At 36.3% G+C, this 20,611-nt stretch overlaps 3 protein-coding genes across 3 annotated transcripts; 1 reads left to right on the top strand and 2 right to left on the bottom strand.

Moving 5' to 3' along the window:
* Nucleotides 1–3,337, top strand: LOC128395454 (putative uncharacterized protein DDB_G0282133). Its single transcript, XM_053355883.1, has 4 exons — nucleotides 1–282; nucleotides 575–831; nucleotides 1,082–1,237; nucleotides 1,519–3,337. The coding sequence occupies exons 1-4, from the start codon at nucleotides 119–121 to the stop codon at nucleotides 2,805–2,807; spliced, it is 1,866 nt and encodes a 621-aa protein (XP_053211858.1). The 5' UTR covers nucleotides 1–118; the 3' UTR covers nucleotides 2,808–3,337.
* A 275-nt stretch (nucleotides 3,338–3,612) lies between these two features.
* On the bottom strand, nucleotides 3,613–18,799 carry LOC128395446 (histone-lysine N-methyltransferase 2D-like). Its single transcript, XM_053355875.1, has 7 exons — nucleotides 17,846–18,799; nucleotides 17,461–17,579; nucleotides 14,855–17,285; nucleotides 9,015–14,718; nucleotides 4,574–8,932; nucleotides 4,298–4,483; nucleotides 3,613–4,194 (listed from the first exon to the last, which is right to left on the bottom strand). The coding sequence occupies exons 1-7, from the start codon at nucleotides 18,349–18,351 to the stop codon at nucleotides 4,102–4,104; spliced, it is 13,398 nt and encodes a 4,465-aa protein (XP_053211850.1). The 5' UTR covers nucleotides 18,352–18,799; the 3' UTR covers nucleotides 3,613–4,101.
* A 355-nt stretch (nucleotides 18,800–19,154) lies between these two features.
* Nucleotides 19,155–20,609, bottom strand: LOC128395472 (charged multivesicular body protein 1B1-like). Its single transcript, XM_053355900.1, has 3 exons — nucleotides 20,450–20,609; nucleotides 19,802–20,267; nucleotides 19,155–19,700 (listed from the first exon to the last, which is right to left on the bottom strand). Exons 1-3 carry the CDS (start codon nucleotides 20,469–20,471, stop codon nucleotides 19,583–19,585), a joined length of 606 nt encoding a protein of 201 aa, XP_053211875.1. The 5' UTR covers nucleotides 20,472–20,609; the 3' UTR covers nucleotides 19,155–19,582.
* Nucleotides 20,610–20,611: the final 2 nt, after the last annotated feature.

The following is a 20,611-nucleotide window of genomic DNA, read 5'->3' as shown; positions in this document are numbered from 1 at the left end:
CCAGCCTCTTTTGGATGCGTAAACAGAGTGGATTTTGAGTGGAAAGAGAGAGAGAGAGAGACAACATACAGTCAACACGAAAGAGAAAAACTCATTTTCTATTCTATTCTACATTAGAATGGCTTCCATTGAAGATTCTTCAGTCAAGTTTTTTTCTAAAGCGAATTGTGATCAATGGCTTTTTGTTTTGTCACAATACAAACAAGTGTTTAAGATTCGAGCTCAGGTAACCAGAGGATCGAAAAAAAGTGGACCTCAAGATGCGATTAAATTGGATGATTGGTAAGTTCTTTTTTTGTTTTATTTCTTTTTTTTGTTTGCCATTTTTTCTCTCTCTTTTCTTTCTTTCTCTCTTTCTTTTTTCTCTTTCTACTTCTTTTTCTCTTTCTATTCTTTGTCTAAATTGGGTTTCTCTCTTTGGTTTAGCTCTGTCTTTCTTCCCTTTTTTTTCTCTTTTTACATTTTTATTCTCTTCTCGTTTTTTTTCTATTTGCTCTCATTCGTTTTTTTTTCTGCTTCATCGTTTTTGGTTTTTGCCTCTTTAATCAATTTTACCGGTTTTATTTCTGTTTAGGTATCAAGAAGAATTGCCGAAAATATTACAGTCTCGTAAAGATAAACATGTAAGGTATGAGGAATTGGTTCAGATTACTAAGTGGAAATTTTTGCGAACCAAAAGTCGGGCTGGTCTTTTGGATCTGGTTCGGATAAACACTGAACTCGCCGTGAAACAAGCCTCCACCAAAGCTTTTAAGAAATGTCCAACGAATCTCCAAGGCGCTATTTCCGCCCTTGTTAACCTTAAAGGAATTGGTGTTGCCACGGCATCAGGTATGAAAGCTTAATCTTTTCTCCATTATTCTGGTTTATTTTTTTTGTCCTTTCGAATTCATCATTTAATTGTTATTCGATTGTTACGAGAGATTTTTTTCTCAGTTTCTAATACTATCAGTAAAAATGTTAATCAATTTTTGCTGTCACCTTTCATTGTTTGACTATAATTCTTGATAGAAATCTTTTCGCGATCGATTGGTTGCTCAGTACCGGTTATTTAATATTTTTCTTTTTGATTTTTTTTCAGCTATTCTATGTGCTTGTTTCCCAGAGATTTGTCCTTTCATGGCAGATGAATGTTTAGTCTCTGTACCAGGAATTGAGAATACAAATTATTCCATCAATGAATTTATGGCTTTTGCTGACCAAATTAAAGCCTGTTGTGAGAGGCTACAAGCTGCAGGTAAATATCATAATCAATTTCTTATCATCGCAATATTAATTTACTACAATATTTCAGTGATTGAAATGTTAATATATTGGATAGTGGATAAGTTGAACCGGAATAAATTCTGGTAAAAATGCTTCCATACCATTTATTACATAAGTTTTATAGTGAATACAGAATTGAGTGTATCTTAAAGGTCATTTCAATTTAACTAAATATTATTATTTTGTATTTTAATTAGAATATTAAATACTTATTATTATTCTATTTAATTAATTAATTAATTGTAATAATAGATCCAAGTGCTAAATGGACACCACACAAGGTAGAATTGACTTTATGGACACATTATTGGATTAAAGAGATGAAACTTAATTTATTGGATAACATGCCTACTCCTGAAGGATTGGAAGATGAAATAGAGGAAACAGGATCAGATGAAGTTGAAGTAAAAAATTTAAGTAAAAACAATGGTGATTCTCATGTTAAATCATCATCATCTTCATCAGCAACATCAGTCTCAGCATCAGCATCGTCTTCAGAAACAACATCAGCAACAACAACAACAACCACAACATCTACTTCTAGAAGAAATGGTGACAAAGTATTAGACGAAGATTCCAATATATCTTTGGGAGTTTCTAACGCTTCTGAAGTGGAAGATGAGGATAGTCGAAGTTTAGATGAGGTTCGTAAAAATAATGGAACCAATTCTAATAGAATGACTAACAAGAGTAACAACACTACAAATAACAACAGAAATTGTAGTAATAGTAATAATAATAATAGCGCTTATAATTGTATTGAGGATAGTAAAGATGGTATGAGAAGTGATGAGAGATGTATTGTAGGAGGAGGAGGAGATGATAATTGTCGTCAACAATTAATTACAAATGGAGATAATAGTAGTAACTTGAGTTACTCAAATTTAAGTTCTGATGATTTGAATAACAGTACAACAGATAATACAGCCGATAATACTTTGGATGGACCCACCAACCTTTCAATGATTAGTACTAATAATAATACTACCACTACTACTTCTTCATCTTCATCATCATCTTCATCTCTATCATCATCGGCATCTACAACTACAACTACCACCTTGAATATCCCCACAACCACAACTCTAAACATCAACAATATGAGTAATTACTACAACACCAACAACAATATGAATAATATGAATAACAATAACAGTAACATGAACATGAACATGAACATGAACAGTAATAACATTAATATCAATGTTATTACCTCTTCTGATGTATCGACAACCTCATCTTGTTTACCACCTTTACCATTACCACCTCATCAAGTAGCAGTCCCAGTGGATATTACCGAAGGTGATGCAAGCTCATCGATTATCAATGGCCACTCTGTTATTAGTAATAGTAATGGAGATGATTGTAAAAAGATTGATAAAATTGATAGTGAAATTAATTGTAATACCGTTTGTTCATCGGTTGATGGATTGGTTGTATCAAGTAACAGTATAAAAAGACCTTTGGAAGAGATAACATCTAGTGATGGTGATGGACTGGAAGACAATGGATCATTAGAAAAAAAATCTCGAATCGATTGACATTGGTCATTAACTAACTCAATCACAACTAATCACTATCACACTCTCACCATCATTACCCGTATTCACACATGAAATTTTTTTGTCTTTTCTTTATTCTATTACCTTATGTTAATCATTCTTTACACATCTTCTAAATTTATTAATACATGTATCATTACTAAAATGCAAAAAAAAAGGTATAACGGAAAACAAATCAACTTCACTGTCCACAAACAACAAGGACAAAAAATCAACTTCGCAGCAACATCGCAACAAGTGAAGAAACTGCAAACACTTACAACCGGTTAATTGGTCAATTTAAACCAACTAAAATCATAATTGTGGTTCTCTGAATATATTTAAACCTTTTTCTTAAACAATCAAATTGCAGACAAACCAAATCAACTGATTGTGTTGCTTATGTGTTTTGTGTAATCAATTCACTTTTTTAATTTCTCATCAACTATAAAGGAAACAAAACTAAAACGATCATTTGTTCAGAAATAGAAAAATGAAAATGAAATAAACAATAAATAAACCAAAAAGAATCTCAAATTTTCACAATCATTCTAATCATCAACCCAAAATGATTCTCATTTATCAAACTTTTAATTTTCTTCTCGTTTACCAAAATGTTAATTTACTAATTTGTCAAAAAGACAATTGACTTTAATGTCAAACTCGGAGAGACTCAATTGCTCATAAAGAAAATTTTTCCAAAATCATTTACCCAATTTAAAGAGAGTAACAATTGAGAATAAAGAGAAAATGAAACACGATAATTACAATTAGAAATGAAAAGGAGAGAGAGAGACAATTAAAATTCAATGTATAAGATGCATATATTGCACAACAATCTCTTATAAATTTTAGCTTACAATTATTAGATATTAATCGCAATTTGTATTGTGAAATTTTTACAAAAGGAGGGAGAGAGAAAAATATAAACAGCATAGGTCCAAATATAACTCTGTCATTTCTTTGTGTGTTATGTGGTTTAGTTTTTTTGTTGATTTTTATATATATATATGAATATGATGGTTGTGTGTGTTGGTGTTGTGGTGGTGGTGGTGGTGTGTGTGTTTATGTAGTTTTTGTATGATAGGGGAGTGGGTAGTATGTAATTTTGTTATGTGTGTGTGTGTGTATGTTTGTATGTGTGTGTTTTGTTTTAATGTAATGTGTTGATTTTGTTTTTCTCTTTGTTTTAATTCCATTAAAAACGATTTCGCATGTTTTGGTTAATTGTTGTCCAATTGTTGTCTGCGTTAATTTGATTTATTTACATTATTTGTTGGTGTTGGTTTTTCTTTTAATTCATCCATTTACGGCAATTAGGTGCTCCACAGAGACAAGGGATCTTAGAGGCATCATCTTCCACGTCAAAACGATAATCATATGTTAACTGTAAATATGATGATTGATAATTAGTTGATTAGTTTACTATTTAAATTGTTTGATTTTTTTTCTGTGTTAATGATGTTTTTTTTCATGTTACTGATACTAACCTCTTCACCTCTTGCTATTTTACGACTTGCAATGATCAGGATTTTATTTTCTCGGTCAATTTGAACAATTTCAGCGACACAATTTGGATTACAGGAGTGATTAATGTATCGAGCCAAACCGCCTCTTAATGTGGCATCAACAACACGATTCTCGTCCAATCTGAACATATAAACACCTCGACGATTCTGTAAGATAAAAGGATAAAATTAATTTAAATGAAACAATCGAAATTCGGTAAGAGTTTAAGCATTTTGTTAACTAGTTAATTGTCTTACCTGTGTTTCATATAATCTCTCGTTTCTCTCAGCAATTTCATTTCTTATCAGCTGACCAATATACTCAATGATCATTGTGTGTTTTTCAATATCTCGAGCAGCATAAAGACCAAGTCCAGCTATTCGAGATCGAGCAAGGTAAACATTGTATCTCCATTCAACTTTCATTTTCTTATATTGCTGAGATTTTGAGTGGAAAAATTGTTTGATATATGGAGACTGTTCCTCGCAACAAGCCAGTGATGATTGTAAAGATGATCTAGTAGCTGATCGTGTTTGAAGGGTATGAACACGTTTATAGGGAACTAGAAGACGAGGTTCCGTTCGAGCACAACCAGTTGGATTGATGGGTAAAGGTAATTCTAGTAAATCGGATCGAGTGTGTCGAAAATTGTAGTCACTTAAACTATCAACACCAGGTAATGATTCTAAAATTCGAATCACAGAATGTTCTGAAAGGCCAAAAAGATCCTCTCCGGTAATGAATTCGGTGAAAACTTTAATTATACCTGCATCCTCTCTGATCTTAACAATTGCCGATAAAATGTCTTTCCAAACAGATTTAGGTGAATCAGCTCGATAAACAACCTTTTCATAACCTTCCTCTTCAACCTCGACAACAAACTCAGGTCGCCCATCCTTTTCCTGGATCATGCAAATGTATTTACAGCGTTTGGTCAACTCTCTCATGCTCCAATAAAACCTATTGATCTTGTAACCAACTGGATAAATGGCGGTCGGGCTATGGAAAGAGGATAACTGATGTGGTAATAGTTGACCAATGTTTAAAAATACTAGACTTCCGATTCGCATCAAGTTTGTTCCATCAGAATTGATCATTCGAGCCATTTGTTTATCCTCATCACGATGAACATGAACTCGACGAGGAACAGTAAAACTTTCCATAACCTCTTTCTTTTTGGGAATATGTTGTGGACAGTAAATTGATTTGTCCTTGTAAAAAATGCAACGATCATCAACCGCACATGGAAAATGGTAAACACTTGTACACTTTGGTTTAAAGCATTTCAATGATGCACCCACTTTATGACACCTTATACATTCAGTTGTTATCCCTCGTCGACAAGCGGCATCAACGTTAATCAAAAATCCATTACATGTTTCAAATACTTCGGGTGACCAGAGGACACAATTTAAATGAACCCATTTACCAACATCCATGTTCAAAAGTCGAGCACTTCCGTCAGTTTTACCATCTCCATTGAGTTGACACAAAACACATTTACGAACATCAGTTGGTAACACTTTGGGTCGATAAGACATATCAAAATTTTCTTTAATCTTTGGATAAAATTCATTTGAATTCTCGGGTTCCGGTCTTTTTGGCTCTTCGAATAAATCAGATTTCCAAAGTTTGTATCTAACTCCAAACCATTGTTTAGATTGTGTCGACGATCCAGCTGATGATGATCTACCAGGATCTTCCTCTGTCCACGGTCGCCGTTTACCGTCTTTCTCGGTTGGTGTTAAAGATGTTAATTGGGTGGGTGACATTGTTATCGAGCGACTTTCTCCCTCATTGATTTCATCTTCCTCCATCATTGGACTCATTGGTGGTAAAATGTCCATTGGTGTTTCATGCATTAATTGGTCATCGCTAATTGATTGATCGCCCCAATGACCTACAACGGGTCCTGCTTCTTTATGTTCTGATTGGGAAGCAGATCCATGGGAAAGAACAAATTTCATGTAACAATTTGTACTACAAAAAGTGATCTCCTCTTCGTCTGAATCTTCACGAGCTGAGGGTGGAAAGTCGCTAAGCTTTTTCTTAAATCCAGTATTGATAACAACAACTTCACAGAAACGACAAAATTTCATATTCTCGCCAAGAATACTGTCCATATCAGCATCTTCGTTTCTATTGCTATTATCATCTATACAATTATCTTGTTTCTGATCAGATGAACATGGTGATGTGGTTCGATCAACAACTTCCCAACGTAAAGGGATCTTAATTTGAAGCATATCAGCTACTCGTGATAAAACAGATTCAACATCATCGGAAGAGGATAAGGTCAAAATAACAGGAATATTTCCCGAATCTGGAGATGGCACTAAAGGGGCTCGAGAGGAAGAAACTTTTTTCCTATTCAAAGCAAGAGTATCTCGGTCAACATTTTCCTTGTTCGGATCAACATCTGAATAACAAGGCGAAAGTCTGTTGATGATTGAATCACTTGTCTTCTCACAAAGCGGTTGACTCGATGAAGATTTGACAAGTTTCAATGGGATCGGTCTTAATAAGGGTATTGAAGGGGAGGCTCGACTTTCTTCATTAGGTTTATCCTCTTCGCAATCCTCGAAAGCTGGTAACACTTTGAACCAACAATCAGACTCTTCGTAAAGACAACATTCAGGGGACGATGATGATATTACACTATCAGGACTATCACAGTCTCGAATCAGTCGTTGAGTTGATGAATTAATTTGACCAAAAATAAATTGAGATCCTTGTAAAGTATTGGATGAAAATTCTTGACTGTACCAGCTACGCTCAGATGAACGATTTTGTGGTAATGATGATTCAATTAAAGCCGATGTTTGTCCGGGAATTAATTTTTTCAGACTTTTAGTTGAATAGTGATCATGGTTACCTGGAATATAAGCTCTACCATAGACTCCTTTTAAACTTGATTGGGATGCATTAAGATCACCACTTCCTACAATTGGACAAACATTGTAATTTGGACTAATTTCAGGCTCTTGTACCTGGACAGGCTCTAATTTTCTTAATTGAGTCATTAAATTTGATATGTATAGTTCGTAGCTTTCATCATTTCGATTAGTTGATGATTTTCTAGATCTCTTTTTGGGTATTCCTCCTGGTTCATTTACTTTAGACTCTTTTCGTTTTCCTGGTCTTTTCTTTTTCGGTTTAATCTCTTCCGGTGGAGGAGTCGGCTCTCGTTCTAGTTGAGCCCGTCGTATATCAAGAGATGATACTTTTTTCTTTGTCACAGTCATCGGACTCTGAGGTATCTGTTGTTGTTGTTGTTGTTGTTGCTGCTGTTGCTGTTGCTGTTGCAATTGCGGTTGTTGTTGTTGTTGTTGTTGTATTTGCTGTTGCTGAGGTGTTGATGATGGCTGAGGTTGAACTTGAAGTTTTGATTGAATTTGCTGTAACTGTATCTGAGGTTGGTGCTGTAAATGTTGATGTTGTTGCACTAAATGTTGAAATTGGTGTTGATTAAATTGCTGCGACTGAGGATGTTGAGTTACTTGTTGTGGATGATGTTGATAAGGAAACGATTGTTGTTGTTGCTGCTGCTGTTGCTGTTGCTGTTGTTGTTGTCCCTGTAACTGTACTTGAGATTGTTGCTGTAGTTGTTGAGTTTGCAACTGCTGCTGGTGAAGCATGGGTTGTTGAGGTGGCTGTTGATTTTGATTTGGTCTTATAATAAGCTGTGGCTGTGGCTGAGACTGAGACTGAGGTTGAGGTTGAGGCTGAGGCTGAGGCTGAGGCTGCGGTTGTGGCTGTGAAGCTTGTTGAAGTTGCGGTTGAATAGATTGCACTGAAACTTGAGGTGGATGTTGGATTTGAATTTGTGTTTGTACTTGTGGTTGAGTCTGTGTTGATGGCTGTGGCTGCGTTTGAGGTTGAAGTTGAATCGGTGGTTGAGGCTGAGGCTGTAACTGTAGTTGGACTGATGGTTGAGATTGTGGTTTACGTTGAAACTGAGTCAATTGTTGAGATAAAACAGTTTGATTTTGTGAAGGTAATTGCATAGTTGGTACCGAGGTCTGTATAAGAATAGGCTGAATTTTGTTAACTTCTTGACCAATTGAAATATTTACAATTGAAGCTTGGGTGGTAACAGCTTCACTTGTTGGTATTGAAGGAGTTTTGGTTTCTGAAATCGGAATCACTGGAATAGGTTTTGGTTTGAGTTCGAGAGAGATTTCATTATCTTTCGATGATATATTGAATTCAGTTTGATCCGGCAATAAGCTTGAACTACTTGAACTCTGGGAATCAGCAGACTGACAATCTTTTAACAACTGTTTCAACAACACATAACCCTTGGAGTAAGTTCGGTTAGGGCCAACATTATTATTGTTACTTGATGGGTCAGTAACTTGCAAACGATTATTAGTAAGGTCTTTACTAATATCATAAAAAACTGGATTAACCTTGGTTGTAGTATCAGACTTCAAAACTTGGTCTTCTTTTTCCTCTTTTACAAACCTCGAACTGTTTAATGTATCAATAGTTGGTTTACTTTCAGTTAATTGAGTGACTGTTGGATTAGTTAGAATGTTAATCTCAGTTCGAGTAATAGTTGTTTGATTAAATTCGACTGGATTATTTTTATCAGCTGGGAGATGATTCAAAGTCTAAATAAGAAATAAAAAGGAAAAATTTAAAAATTTAAAAGAAAAATCAAATGACAGAAAAATTAAATAATAAAAAACTTACCCTGTGCAAAGATTCATTTTGAGTTAATTTGTTGTCCACATTATCAATATTTGGTTTTTGATTGATTTTGATTTCAGTTGAATTTATTGTTATTGAATTGTTTTCAGTTGATTGTTGTTGATTAGTTGATGTTTCTGTTTTAACCAATTGAACATAATTCACGTTATTGATCATATGTGAAGTCTCTGGCTTTTCAACCTTAGAGTAGATCTTATTTTTATCCAGTAAAATTGATCCTTGGATTGAGTTGATACGATCATTTGAACGAAGAGTTTGCTCTAAAAAATTACTTTTCACTAGATCAACTTTCTCAATCTCCATTGGTCTTGGTTGATCAGAATTGATCATCTCTTGTTTAATCTGATGGTCAATACGATTAACCATATTAGTTGATGAAACCAAATTAGAAATATCATTGTGATGAGATTGGCTAAGCTCTTTTGTACTCGATGTTTGCAAAGGAGATTCATGTGAAATATTTACAACATTAGTCGATTCAGCAATTAACATCACTGGTTCATTAACAGATTGATTATCTTTCATCAGCTGCTTTGGCATCTCGTTTTGATGATCACTATCAATCTCCATTGGTGTTTCAAGTTGTCCCGATTGTTGGTCAACATTATTTTCAATTTTAGTTGATGAATCTTTAGCATCAGCCTTTGGATTCAATGGATTTTGCCCTGTTAATGGATTCAATCCACTCGATTGACCTTCTTGATTGATACCATGTTCAGTTGACGAAGTTTTCTTCTCAATTAAAGGGTCATTAACAGCGTCATTGTCAACTCCACTTCCTTGTTCTTCAAAATGTAACTGGAAAGATGTTCGTGCCTCTCCAACATCACTCGAATCCGTTGGTGTAGTAATCACAGTTGCATTATTAAGTTGCTGTTGTTGAGAGTGACGTTGTGTATGTTGGTGTTGAAATTGATTTTGCTGCTGTTGTTGTTGTTGCATTTGTTGTTTTTGTTGTTTCTTGACAGCCTCTAACTTTTTCCTGATGCTTTCTCGCTCAGCATTTATTTTATCCAAATCAGCTTGATCGGTGTCTGACAGTTCACTGCCATTCTTTTTTCTTGCTCTCTGACGAGCGTTTATTGTTTTCTTTGCCTTTAATAATCTCGCTTTCTCGGCTTCAAGAGTCTTCTGAAGTTCAGCAAGAGTTTGTGGCTGCTGCGGTTGCTGCTGTGGTGGTGGCTGTTGATTATTCCATTGATTACCATGAAATTGGTCACTTGGTGGTTGAACATTTGGTTGGTTAGTAGGTGGCCCAGCATTTGAACCAAAGGGATGAGACTGTGGTGGATTCAACGTTGGACTTTGAAGATTAGTATTCGGTGAGATCATACCAGGCTGATTAATTGGAATATGATTCATGTGAGGAGTCTGTTGACGGGGGTTCTGTTGCATGGCATATGCACCAGCCATTCGAGGAGGCGGTGGTCCTTGGAACATCATCACAGGGTGACGTTGACCTGGATGGCGTGGTCCTAAATAGTGTTGTTGTCCAGCTCCTTGGGGAGGAAGTTGTTGATGTATTTGGGGCATTCGTGGATCTTTATGAACCTCTGACCATGGATGTTGTTGTGGTACTTGATGACCGTAGGAAGATGAAGGCTGAGGAGGTTGTGGTGGTGGTGGTTGAATATTTGGTGTTATCAGTGAGTTTTGTATTAATGGTCCAGCTGTAACTGTAGCTAAAGTGTCATCAGACAATATTTCAGCCTTGAGTCTTTCAAATTCTAAGTCACTTAATAAAGCATCACCTTGGCCAATGAAACCATCTCCATGAGGAGCGGGCATTGGACCAGAGGTGGGAATTTGAGAGCGAAGTAATCCCGATCCAGAAGCAACAGGTTCTTCCATTGGTGGAAACCCATGAGACTGTTGTGGACCAGCTTTCGTGGGATAAGGTGGAGGAAGTGAACTGTTTGATGTTCCTGGATATGGAGGAGGTGGTGGATGCATATTTGAACTTATATCAGTTGATGTTGGAGGAATGACCACCAAAGAGGTATCAAGTGATTTCATTGTCTCTTCTTTGATTAGATTGCCACTGACTGAAACACTCGTTTCATCACTAGATTTTTTGTTCTCAGACTCTTTTTCACTTGGATTAAATTTACCTGGACCTTTATGATCCTCATTGTCTGCTTTAGCTTTCTCACCATCCTCGTCTTTATCACAGATTTCATCAAAATGTTCATCGAAAATATTATTTTTACTTCCTGCTGCACCTCCAATAACTTGATCAAGCTCTGGATCAGCATATTCTAAGATATTAAAATCATTACCAAGACCTAATAATTCATCATCATCTAAATCTTCAGGAGCAGCATCCTCTTCATTAAGAACGGATTCTTGTACATGTTTGACTAGTTCGATAGTGAATGGAGTTTTAACATCTTCTTCAGATTTAGAAGGAGACTTGGTGATGGATGCATCACGTTGACCCGTCGAGGGCACAACTTGAACTTCGACAACCCTATCCATTGAAACGATTTCCCCTGGATTGACGGCGGCAATATTGGCACTGTTTTGAGATTGCTGATTAAATGATGAGATATTTGCCTGGTTTGGAGCAAATTGAGGATTTGTAGCTGGCTTTCCAGTCGGAGAGGGAGCAGAGCTACTGTTAGCACTGTTTGGTTGGCTGAAACTGAAATGTTCAGTTTGAGGTGATTGGTGATGGTGAGGAGATTGAGTTTGATTTGGCCGCATAGCAAGGGAGGGAGAAGAGGGTGAACTTGGTGGTTGTAGAGGAGCTGGGACACGTTTCATTCCTTGCATTATCTGCATCCTTTGCATTTGCAATTGATGAGAAGTCATCGGGCCCATTTGTGGTCTTTGCATTCTAGCCCATTGTTGTTGTTGCTGTTGTGAAGGTGGTCCACCTCGAACCATTTGTTGTTGATGGTGTTGTTGTTGAGGGTGTAAATGAGGGGATAAAGGTTGTTGTTGCTGTTGTTGTGGTTGTTGAGGGTAAGGTTGTGAAGAAACCATAGGAACACGAACACCTCTTGGGTCTGGTCCTCGTTGCAAATGATGCATTCGGGGATCACCTGGATGTCTGAACACTTGATAACCAGGATTAGTGACCATCCTTTGTCTTGGAATAGTTCCTGGTGGAAATGGTGGTCTGAATCCATCGGTTTGCATCCGAGGAGATTGAGGACCCAAAGGCACATTCATAGAGCCATAATTTGCTTGTTGCTGTTGTGGCTGTTGATGTTGTTGGTGTTGTTGCTGCTGTTGTTGTTGTTGATGTTGGTGTTGAAGTTGCATCTGTTGTTGTTGGTGTTGTAACTGTTGTTGATGTTGTTGTTGTTGCAGTTGATCATTCCAAGAAATGTTATTTTCTGGCTGATCAGAACGAGGCCTTTGTTTTTGAAGTAAATCACGATTTTGTGCCTGAATATCATTAGAATTGTCTTGATTAACTGGCCCAAAAGACGTCGGAGTTAAAGGTCCTTTATCAAAACCATGAGGTGAGGGCATTGGTGTCATTGGTTGTTGTGCATATGGGTCAATAGGACTTTGAGGGGCTGGAGAAGACTGTGAACTTCCTGAATGATGTCGCTGAGCACCAACTGGTCCTTGAGTAGCTATATGAGTTGGAAGATGTGAAACTGGTCGTGGAGTCATCGGTTGATAGGCATATGGATCTTGAGGAGCATTTGGCCTTGGTGTACCGATTGGACGAGCGTAAGGATCATTCATATTAGATGCTCTTGGAGTAGAAACTTGCCTAGAATAAGGATTATTATTATCATATTGCTGTGGTCTTGGAGTCATCGGAGGTTGAGCATAAGGATCTGATGAAACGGACGATGAAACATTTGGTTGAGATTGATTGAAATCGGGTTGTTGATGAGAACTCGTTGAAACTGATGGTGACTGAGGAGTAGTTGGCTGTTGTGAATAAGGATCAACCCGTGAAGGTGTCATTCGGTGTGTTGATGATGGCGAATGCATTGTTTCATTTACTCTAGATTGTTGTACTTGAACAGATGGACCATGGTGAGAAGATGCTTGGAATCCAGGCCGTGGAGTTGCTGGTTGGTAAGCATACGGATCTTGAGGCATTTGTGGCCTAGGAGTACCCATCGGCCTGACATAAGTATCATTCATAGATGAAGCTCTTGGTGTAGGTACTTGTCTTGAATAAGGATTATTGTTATCGTACAATTGTGGTCGAGGTGTCATTGGAGGCTGAGCGTAAGGATCTGATGTTTGTTGAATTTGATTAAAGTCTTGTGAATGTGCAACACTTTGTGTTGTTGCCGGAGACTGTGGAGTGGCAGGTTGTTGGGCATATGGATCAGAAGACCGAGATGGAGTCATTCGGTGTGTGGAAGGTGATGGTGGATGCATTATCTCTGTACTGCCTGGATGATTAAGCAGCGGTCTGTTGAGTTGATTATGATGAGGACCCATTTGTGGACCTTGTCTCGGTGTTGGCGGTTGATAAGAATATGGATCTTGTGGAGACAGATTCGATCTTGGTGTACCGATTGGCCGAGCATAAGGATCAACCATAGATGGTGTTCGTGGAGTGGAAACTTGTCGTGCATATGTATTATCAAATTGAGGTCTCGGTGTCATTGGTGGTTGAGAGTATGGATCTGATGGTACTGATTGTACCATTGTCGCTACTTGAGACTGCATGAAATCAGGTTGATGAGAGCTCACTGAAATTGAAGGAGACTGAGGTGTGTTAGGCTCCTGTGAATAAGGATCCGAAGATCTTGAAGGTGTCATTCGTTGAGTGGGAGTTGATGGTGAGAAAGAATCGTTTCCCATTTGGGGCACTTGACCAGCAGTAGCCATTGGTGATTGAGCAATTGGTCTTGGTGTAGACGGAGTTTGAGAATATGGATCAGGAGTTGGACAAGACTTATTTGTATTCGGCGAGAAAGGACTATTAGCAGGAACAGGAGTACCGGGTTGCTGAATGTAAGGATTAGGATGATGAACAGGTTGTTGTTGTTGCTGCTGTTGCTGTTGTTGTTGTTGTAATTGTTGCACATTGGATTTGTTATTGCTCGAATAAGTTTCATTTAATTGAGGTCTTGGTGTTGGTGGTTGATAATTGTCTACCAAATTAACACGAGGAGGATACTGATTAGCTGGAGATGATGGTGCACAAGTTACCCCAGTTGGAAGGTGTTGCATCAAAGATGGTCGATATCCTTCTGGATGAGAGTTTCCAGTTGGGAAAGCGATTCTATTAGGATCTATCGGTGGCCTAACTCTAGACACAATTAGAGGACTCTTTTGAGGTCCAGTTAAAGGCAGTCTCTGATGTTGTCCAATCATCGGACTAGAGGGTGTTAAAGTGGTTGATCTAATCAAATTAGAGGAATCATTTGTTGGAGCAGTTGAAGTTACACTAGGATCATGTTGTTGACCGTACGGTTCATCTCCCGAAAGACAAAATTGTTGATTACCATCAATTTCACTAGGATTCTGAGGCAGATAAACTGAGTTATTATTTTCTTGACTTTCATTACCAAAACTATTAGTTAATTTATGATCATTATCAAATGATCCCGGTTTCTGTACAGTTAATAGTGATTGTTGCCTCTGTTCTTGTAGTAATTGTTGTTCTTGCATTTGTTGTTGCTGACGAGCATTTTGCACTTGTTTCCATTGCATTTCTTGATCGCTTTCACGACGAACATTAATAATATTGTTAGGCCTTTCAAAAAGAGAAGAAAAAACAAAATAAATGTTAGTCAATGTAATTAAATAAAAGTTTCTCTTCGTGTAAAAAAAGAGAGGAAAAATTAAAAACGTGAAAAATTGACGATGTTGCGCATAAGAAGATTTCATACCTATTATCTTTGTAACTTCCCTTATTTTGCTCTTGTTGAGCTTTTTGCGCTCGATTTTGGCGATTTTCTTTGGCCTTTTGACGAAACGGAGATCGGTTTTCATCAGACAATTGGCGCCAAAATTTGAATATTTGTTTATGACGCTCATTGCTGTCAGGATAATCCTTTTTAAGATCGGGATAATTAATGTTGGCATATAATACAGCTGAGATGGTTGCATTTGGACCAAGAGCTTCTTCATCTTCTAACTTTTGTAATTTCTGTTCTTCCTCAGTGGGAGTTTGCACTTTGGATGGAGGTGGTGGCACTGGAAGCTGTTGAGAAGATATTGCTCTGATTTGTGGCTGTTGTTGAAGTTGAGGTTGTTGCTGTACTGGTGGTGGTGGAGGAGGAGGAGGAGGTTGAGGCTGTGGTCCAGGGAAAGGTGGTCGAAGAGAAAATTGTGATTCCACTACTGGTGAATTGTTTCCTGGTGATTGAAGGAATGTATTTGCTGGCATCCTGATGGGTTCACGATTAAATGTTGTCGGTCTAATGGCCAGAGTTGAGGGTGACATTTGTTGTAACTGTTGCTGTTGCTGTTGTTGTTGTTGCTGCTGTTGCTGCTGCTGGAGTTGCGGTTGTGGTTGAGATTGTGGTGGCATATGATGGGGTAATTGTTGTTGTTGTTGATGCTGAGGATGTTGTCCATGCGGATGAGGATGCTGTTGATGTGGATGAATCTGAGACTGTGGTTGAGACTGAAGAAGTTGATGAAGATGTGAATGTTGAGGTCGAGGATGAATGTGCTGTGAATGTTGTTGATGAGGTTGAGGTTGTTGCTGTAAAATTTGTTGATGTTGTAATTGTTGCTGTAATGGTAATGGTGGAGGAGGATGAGGAGGGTGAGGGTGAGAATGAGGATGTTGTTGTTGTTGTTGTTGGTGATGATGTTTAATTTGATTAGATCGATCAACGATCATTTCTACTTGTCTTGGCCCTGTTGTATCTTTGACTGAAGTGACAACAGAGTTATTAATTGTTGTTGGCAATAAAGATGTAAATGAAGGAAATTCATCGATAATTTGATTTTGGTCATTTACAGTAACTGGGGGTTGACTTAAAACACCTTGAAACACATCTTCAACGTCTTTACTATCCATATGGGGTAATCCACTATCCACAACAATTGTTTCCAAATTGAAATTGGTATTTAATATAACTGAATCAATACCATCAACTTTAGAATCATTAACAGTTTTATCTACAATTGGAGTATCACCGAGAACTTCATCAGTTTTATCGAGATCATCATCTTCATAAAGGATATTCATCAGTTCGTCATCCTGTGGAAGATCTTGAGGTAACAATCCATTCAAATCATCGTCGTCCATTGTTACTGAATTAGATGCATCATCAGACGATTTACGAGTTTCACTTAGCTTAACCTTAGTGAAGGGTGACTTAGTTATGGGAGTATCAGAACGATTTAATGTAACCATTTGGTCGTTTGTTATTCTAGTTGAAAGAGATGAACTTTCATCAAGTAATGGTGGACATTTAGAGTTGATACTTGATTCTGGCACCGAACTAATTTGGTCTGATACGTTTGAAGGAGGCTCTTTACTTGAATCTAGTAAACCCTTTCCAAAAAAAGCTTCTTGAAGATATGAAGGAAAACTGTCATGAAGTTGACTCTTTTTCTTCATTCTTCTTCGTCTTTTAGGTTTTTCACTTTGTATTCCACTTGATTCAAGCTCAGCTGGAGCATTTTCAATTGCTTCACCATCATCATCCTTACTCCAACGGGTACGATTTTTAACACAGAAACCACCAATTCCCAATCGTTGAATTTTCCTCTGTCTCCCAATTTTCTTCTTATCATTAGCGTCTAATAGATCGATCTTACTGGAAGAACCATCTTCCGTCATTTTAAAATCTTCATTATCTTCATCTCTACCATCTTCACCATCTCCACTTGCCAGGTTAGCTTTACTTGATCTTTTCGCTCTCGGTCTTTTAGGTGCTTCTAATAGAAGAGATTTTATAAGCAACATGCCGCCTTCAGACAAAGGTACACCATCAAGGTTAAATTGACTTTGATATTTGTTATTATTTGACTTTAAAGCTGATGAATTTGCAGATGATTCAGTAGAAGGCACCAAAGAAGCTTGAGAAGAAAAAGTCGATGATGCATTAACATTTGGTACCAAATCACGACCTGTACAAGATGCATCCTTAATTGCATTTGATGAAACATTTCCGTTAACAAGAAATGGTATGGACCCATTATTATTATCAAGAGAACTGGCCAATTTACCAGAGACGGAATCAACAGAAGAACGAGGCGAAATTAAAGGAGATGCGCGTGAAACATTGCCTGTTCCTCCTAGGCTACCTTCAATACTTAAAGCTCTAAGTCTTTTCGTTGGCATTGCATTGAGTTTAAGAGCTGGATAGAAGTTTGTAGAAAAAAAAATAAAGATACAGATAGAGGAGAAAAAAAAGAAAATTAGACCATTAGATATTATGAAATATTTATATTCTTTTTAAAAGAAAAGGATACATATGAGATGGATACTTGAGTGGAATATAAAAAGAGAGAGAGAGAGAAAAAAAGCAATTACCTTGTAAATGAGCGGATGGTTCATCTTTAGGGCGACATAATATACACTTATAACCATAATCTGCGGCACCTTCACAATCATCTTCATTGCTCATCCCATCACATTTCGAATGTAACCATCTACCAAAATAAGAGAAGAGATTTTATAAAATTAAAAGTTAGTTAGCTATTGACAATATGAGGTGATTAAAAGGAGGAGAGGAAAATTAAAAGCAACATAGGAAAAGGTAGAGAAGGAAAATAGAGAGAAGAGATAGCTAGAGATAGAGAAAGAGAGAAAGGCAGAGAGAGAGAGAGAGAAAGAAGAAAGGGAGAGAGTGAAAGAGAAAGACAGAAGAAGAAGAAGAAGAGTCTAAATGAAAAGAAAAATATCAAATTAAATTTACCGTTTACAGTGAATACACTGAATTATGAGATCATTTTCAACATAATCTGCGTAACACACTGGACATGAAGTTTGACTACTACAAGGGCCACATTCGGTATAATTTTTTTGCCACAATGAATTAACCCCGGGAGATATGGAACCACATTTTATACACACTACACACCATTTACACTTCCATGTCCCGACTGGTATATCATCCAAGGGTGGATCGAGGCAATATGTATGGTAACTTATGTCACACTCATCACAAAGTAGTAACCTACCTTCATCATTAGCTTTGCCACAGCCTTCACAAACAGTACATTCAAGGCACCTCCAACCTTTACTTAATATAACCTTAGTTACTTTAATATTAGCACAATAAGGATGATAACACTGACCACATTGAGAACATATGATTAACCATCCTTCTTCACCTTTACCCAAGCTTCCACAGATAACACATAAATCTTGGGACAACAGGAATTCATCCTTAACTGAACAAAAGACCATATGATTTTCCATTAGGATTCATGTAGTGATCTTTAGTTTTTTTTGTTTAAATTTTGATCAACTTTTAGAGGGTCTTTAAAATCACTGAAAAGGTTGAGCCTTTGATAATCACAAGTTAATAATAATATCAATAATAATATAATAATTATAATAATAATAATAATATAATTTTTTCTTTTACTCTCCCTCGCTCTCAACAAGAAAAAAAAAATTTTTGTATATACACACACACACTAACTGGTGACACTTGCAATCACTCAATTAAAAAGGGCCGGCAGGAACCGTCCGGTTCACATGAATTACAATCACAACAACTTTCTTCCATCATGGTAACTCATTCTACAAAATATAAACTGACAATTAATTTAATTAGAAGTAGATTAAAAAAATTAATTCACAAAATCAAAATTGAAGAAATTTGCCCAATGTGTCGGCCATCTTACTTTTCAAGAATTATGTTTACTTACCAGCGACATCTCTCTTCGTATTGGGTTACAAAAATTCGAAAACTAACGCCATCTGTCGGTTGGAAGTTCAACTGTTCTGGAGATTTTTCATTTTTCGATTAATTTGATTTCCATTAACAATTAAATTTAATTTGGTTTACCTTTTGTATTTTTCTCTCTATGGTCATTTAATTTGGAATATCAATGATCAAATTTGTTGATTTCATTTGATTTCGTTTTTGGATTGTTGTTTGTATTGACCAATTACTGACCGATTATTGTTTGGGTTTTAATTTGATTGTTTTTTTTTATGTTTTGATCAACTTAATTGTTGATTTTTCTTTATCAATATCAACCGTTGAGTTAATATGTTGATGTCAATTGATGATGTTATTAAAATATTTTTCACAATCATTACAATTTGGATATTTATATAAAGGTAAATTTGACTTTTCATTTTTTTTTATCAATTCTTTTCAATTTTTGTTCAATTAGATTCCTTCATTTAAGTTGATGTAATGGTTTGGGAAAAAAAAGATTTTTAATTGTGTTTATCAATTGATTTGATTCCCTTTTCTTTGTTTTATCCTTTGGTTTTTTTTATATTCTTTCAGGTTCCTTAAGGCAATCAAAACAATTCGTCTAGAAGATATATTATTGAGATGAATATGTTTTCTTTTTTTCTCTCTGGGAACAAGGAATAAGCCTGAGCTTTTCTTATCATGGAATTGTTAATTGTTGAATCTTTGAGTTGAACTTTTTGCATCTTTTTGATTGTGTTTTTCTTTTTTCTTTTATCACATGTTTCGCAGTTTCGCTAATCTTTGGCTTAAATCATCTTGCTCTGAAGCGGCGATGCTTGATTCACCAATACTTGCAGTTTCCTCTCTTGGTAACTCCATTTTCAATTCGATTCTAGATGAAAGATGAAATAGAAATAGGAAAAGAAAATGATGATTAGATAACTGGATGGAAATGACTCACAATCAGTGAAATTATTTGATGACTAAACTTACCCAGCTTCTTCGGCAACTTGTTTCATCAGATTATCGACATCATTTTGTGGTACTGAAAGTGTTGTTGTCGAGCTCATAGTATCTTCCATGACGGATGATTGTACATCAAGATCTTCAAATTGTTTCTCAAATTTATCCATAACGGAAGATATTTTTTCCAAATTCATACTTTTCATGGCAGCGTCCATCGCTTTAACAACACCGGTCATACTTTGAGTTACTTTTCTAGTGGTCAGAGCAGTTTGTACACGACTGGCCACCGCATCAACCCGAGCACTCATACGAAGATAATTAAGTGATTGATTCTTTTGTCTGATAGCATTTTCAGCATGAATTTTTCCAGCTTCATAGTTGTTTTTCTGAATGGCCATTTTACATTTCTCTTTCTCCTTCTTCTCCTCCTTTTCACATTTCTTTGAATTCCTCAGTAAATCCTTTGACGCAAATTTCAAGTTGAACAAATGTTCTAAAAGAAGAAAACAAAATCACAATTAAAATACCCAGAAAAAAAGTACAAAATCACATCAATCACCAAAACAAATAATGAAGATAAAAAAAAACCTCAGGCTCAACATGAAAATATTGAAGACAAACAAAGAAGTCAAATTAAATCAGTAAAAAGAGAAACAAAAGTAACAATCTACTTACTTTCCATGTTTGCTACAGACATTAGGATTCAGATAGTTAATTAATTGGTCAATAATTAAAAGTAATTACACAAATAAACAGAATTAATTGAGAGATAAAAAAATTTGATTTTCTTTGACAATTCAACAAAAAGGTTGGATTTTTTGGATTGTTTACTTTAGA

This window comes from Panonychus citri, unplaced genomic scaffold (assembly GCF_014898815.1).
Source record: "Panonychus citri isolate SS breed McGregor unplaced genomic scaffold, ASM1489881v1 Contig00141, whole genome shotgun sequence".
NCBI classification, from domain to species: Eukaryota; Metazoa; Arthropoda; class Arachnida; order Trombidiformes; family Tetranychidae; genus Panonychus; species Panonychus citri.
This window is presented reverse-complemented; position numbering and strand designations above follow the sequence as displayed.

Bases quoted from the DNA above. Each gene is read 5' to 3' on its own strand.
- LOC128395454 (XM_053355883.1), top strand. From the start codon at position 119: ATGGCTTCCATTGAAGATTCTTCAGTCAAGTTTTTTTCTAAAGCGAAT. The intron at 283-574 runs GTAAGTTCTTTT...ATTTCTGTTTAG, and splicing joins GCGATTAAATTGGATGATTG to GTATCAAGAAGAATTGCCGA. The intron at 1,238-1,518 runs GTAAATATCATA...TTGTAATAATAG, and splicing joins TGAGAGGCTACAAGCTGCAG to ATCCAAGTGCTAAATGGACA.
- LOC128395446 (XM_053355875.1), bottom strand. From the start codon at position 18,351: ATGGAAAATCATATGGTCTTTTGTTCAGTTAAGGATGAATTCCTGTTG. The intron at 17,580-17,845 runs GTAAATTTAATT...TTATTTTGGTAG, and splicing joins CAGTGTATTCACTGTAAACG to ATGGTTACATTCGAAATGTG. The intron at 8,933-9,014 runs GTAAGTTTTTTA...TTTCTTATTTAG, and splicing joins AAAATGAATCTTTGCACAGG to ACTTTGAATCATCTCCCAGC.
- LOC128395472 (XM_053355900.1), bottom strand. From the start codon at position 20,471: ATGTCTGTAGCAAACATGGAAA. The intron at 20,268-20,449 runs GTAAGTAGATTG...TTCTTCTTTTAG, and splicing joins GTCTGTAGCAAACATGGAAA to AACATTTGTTCAACTTGAAA. The intron at 19,701-19,801 runs GTAAGTTTAGTC...TCTTTCATCTAG, and splicing joins CAAGTTGCCGAAGAAGCTGG to AATCGAATTGAAAATGGAGT.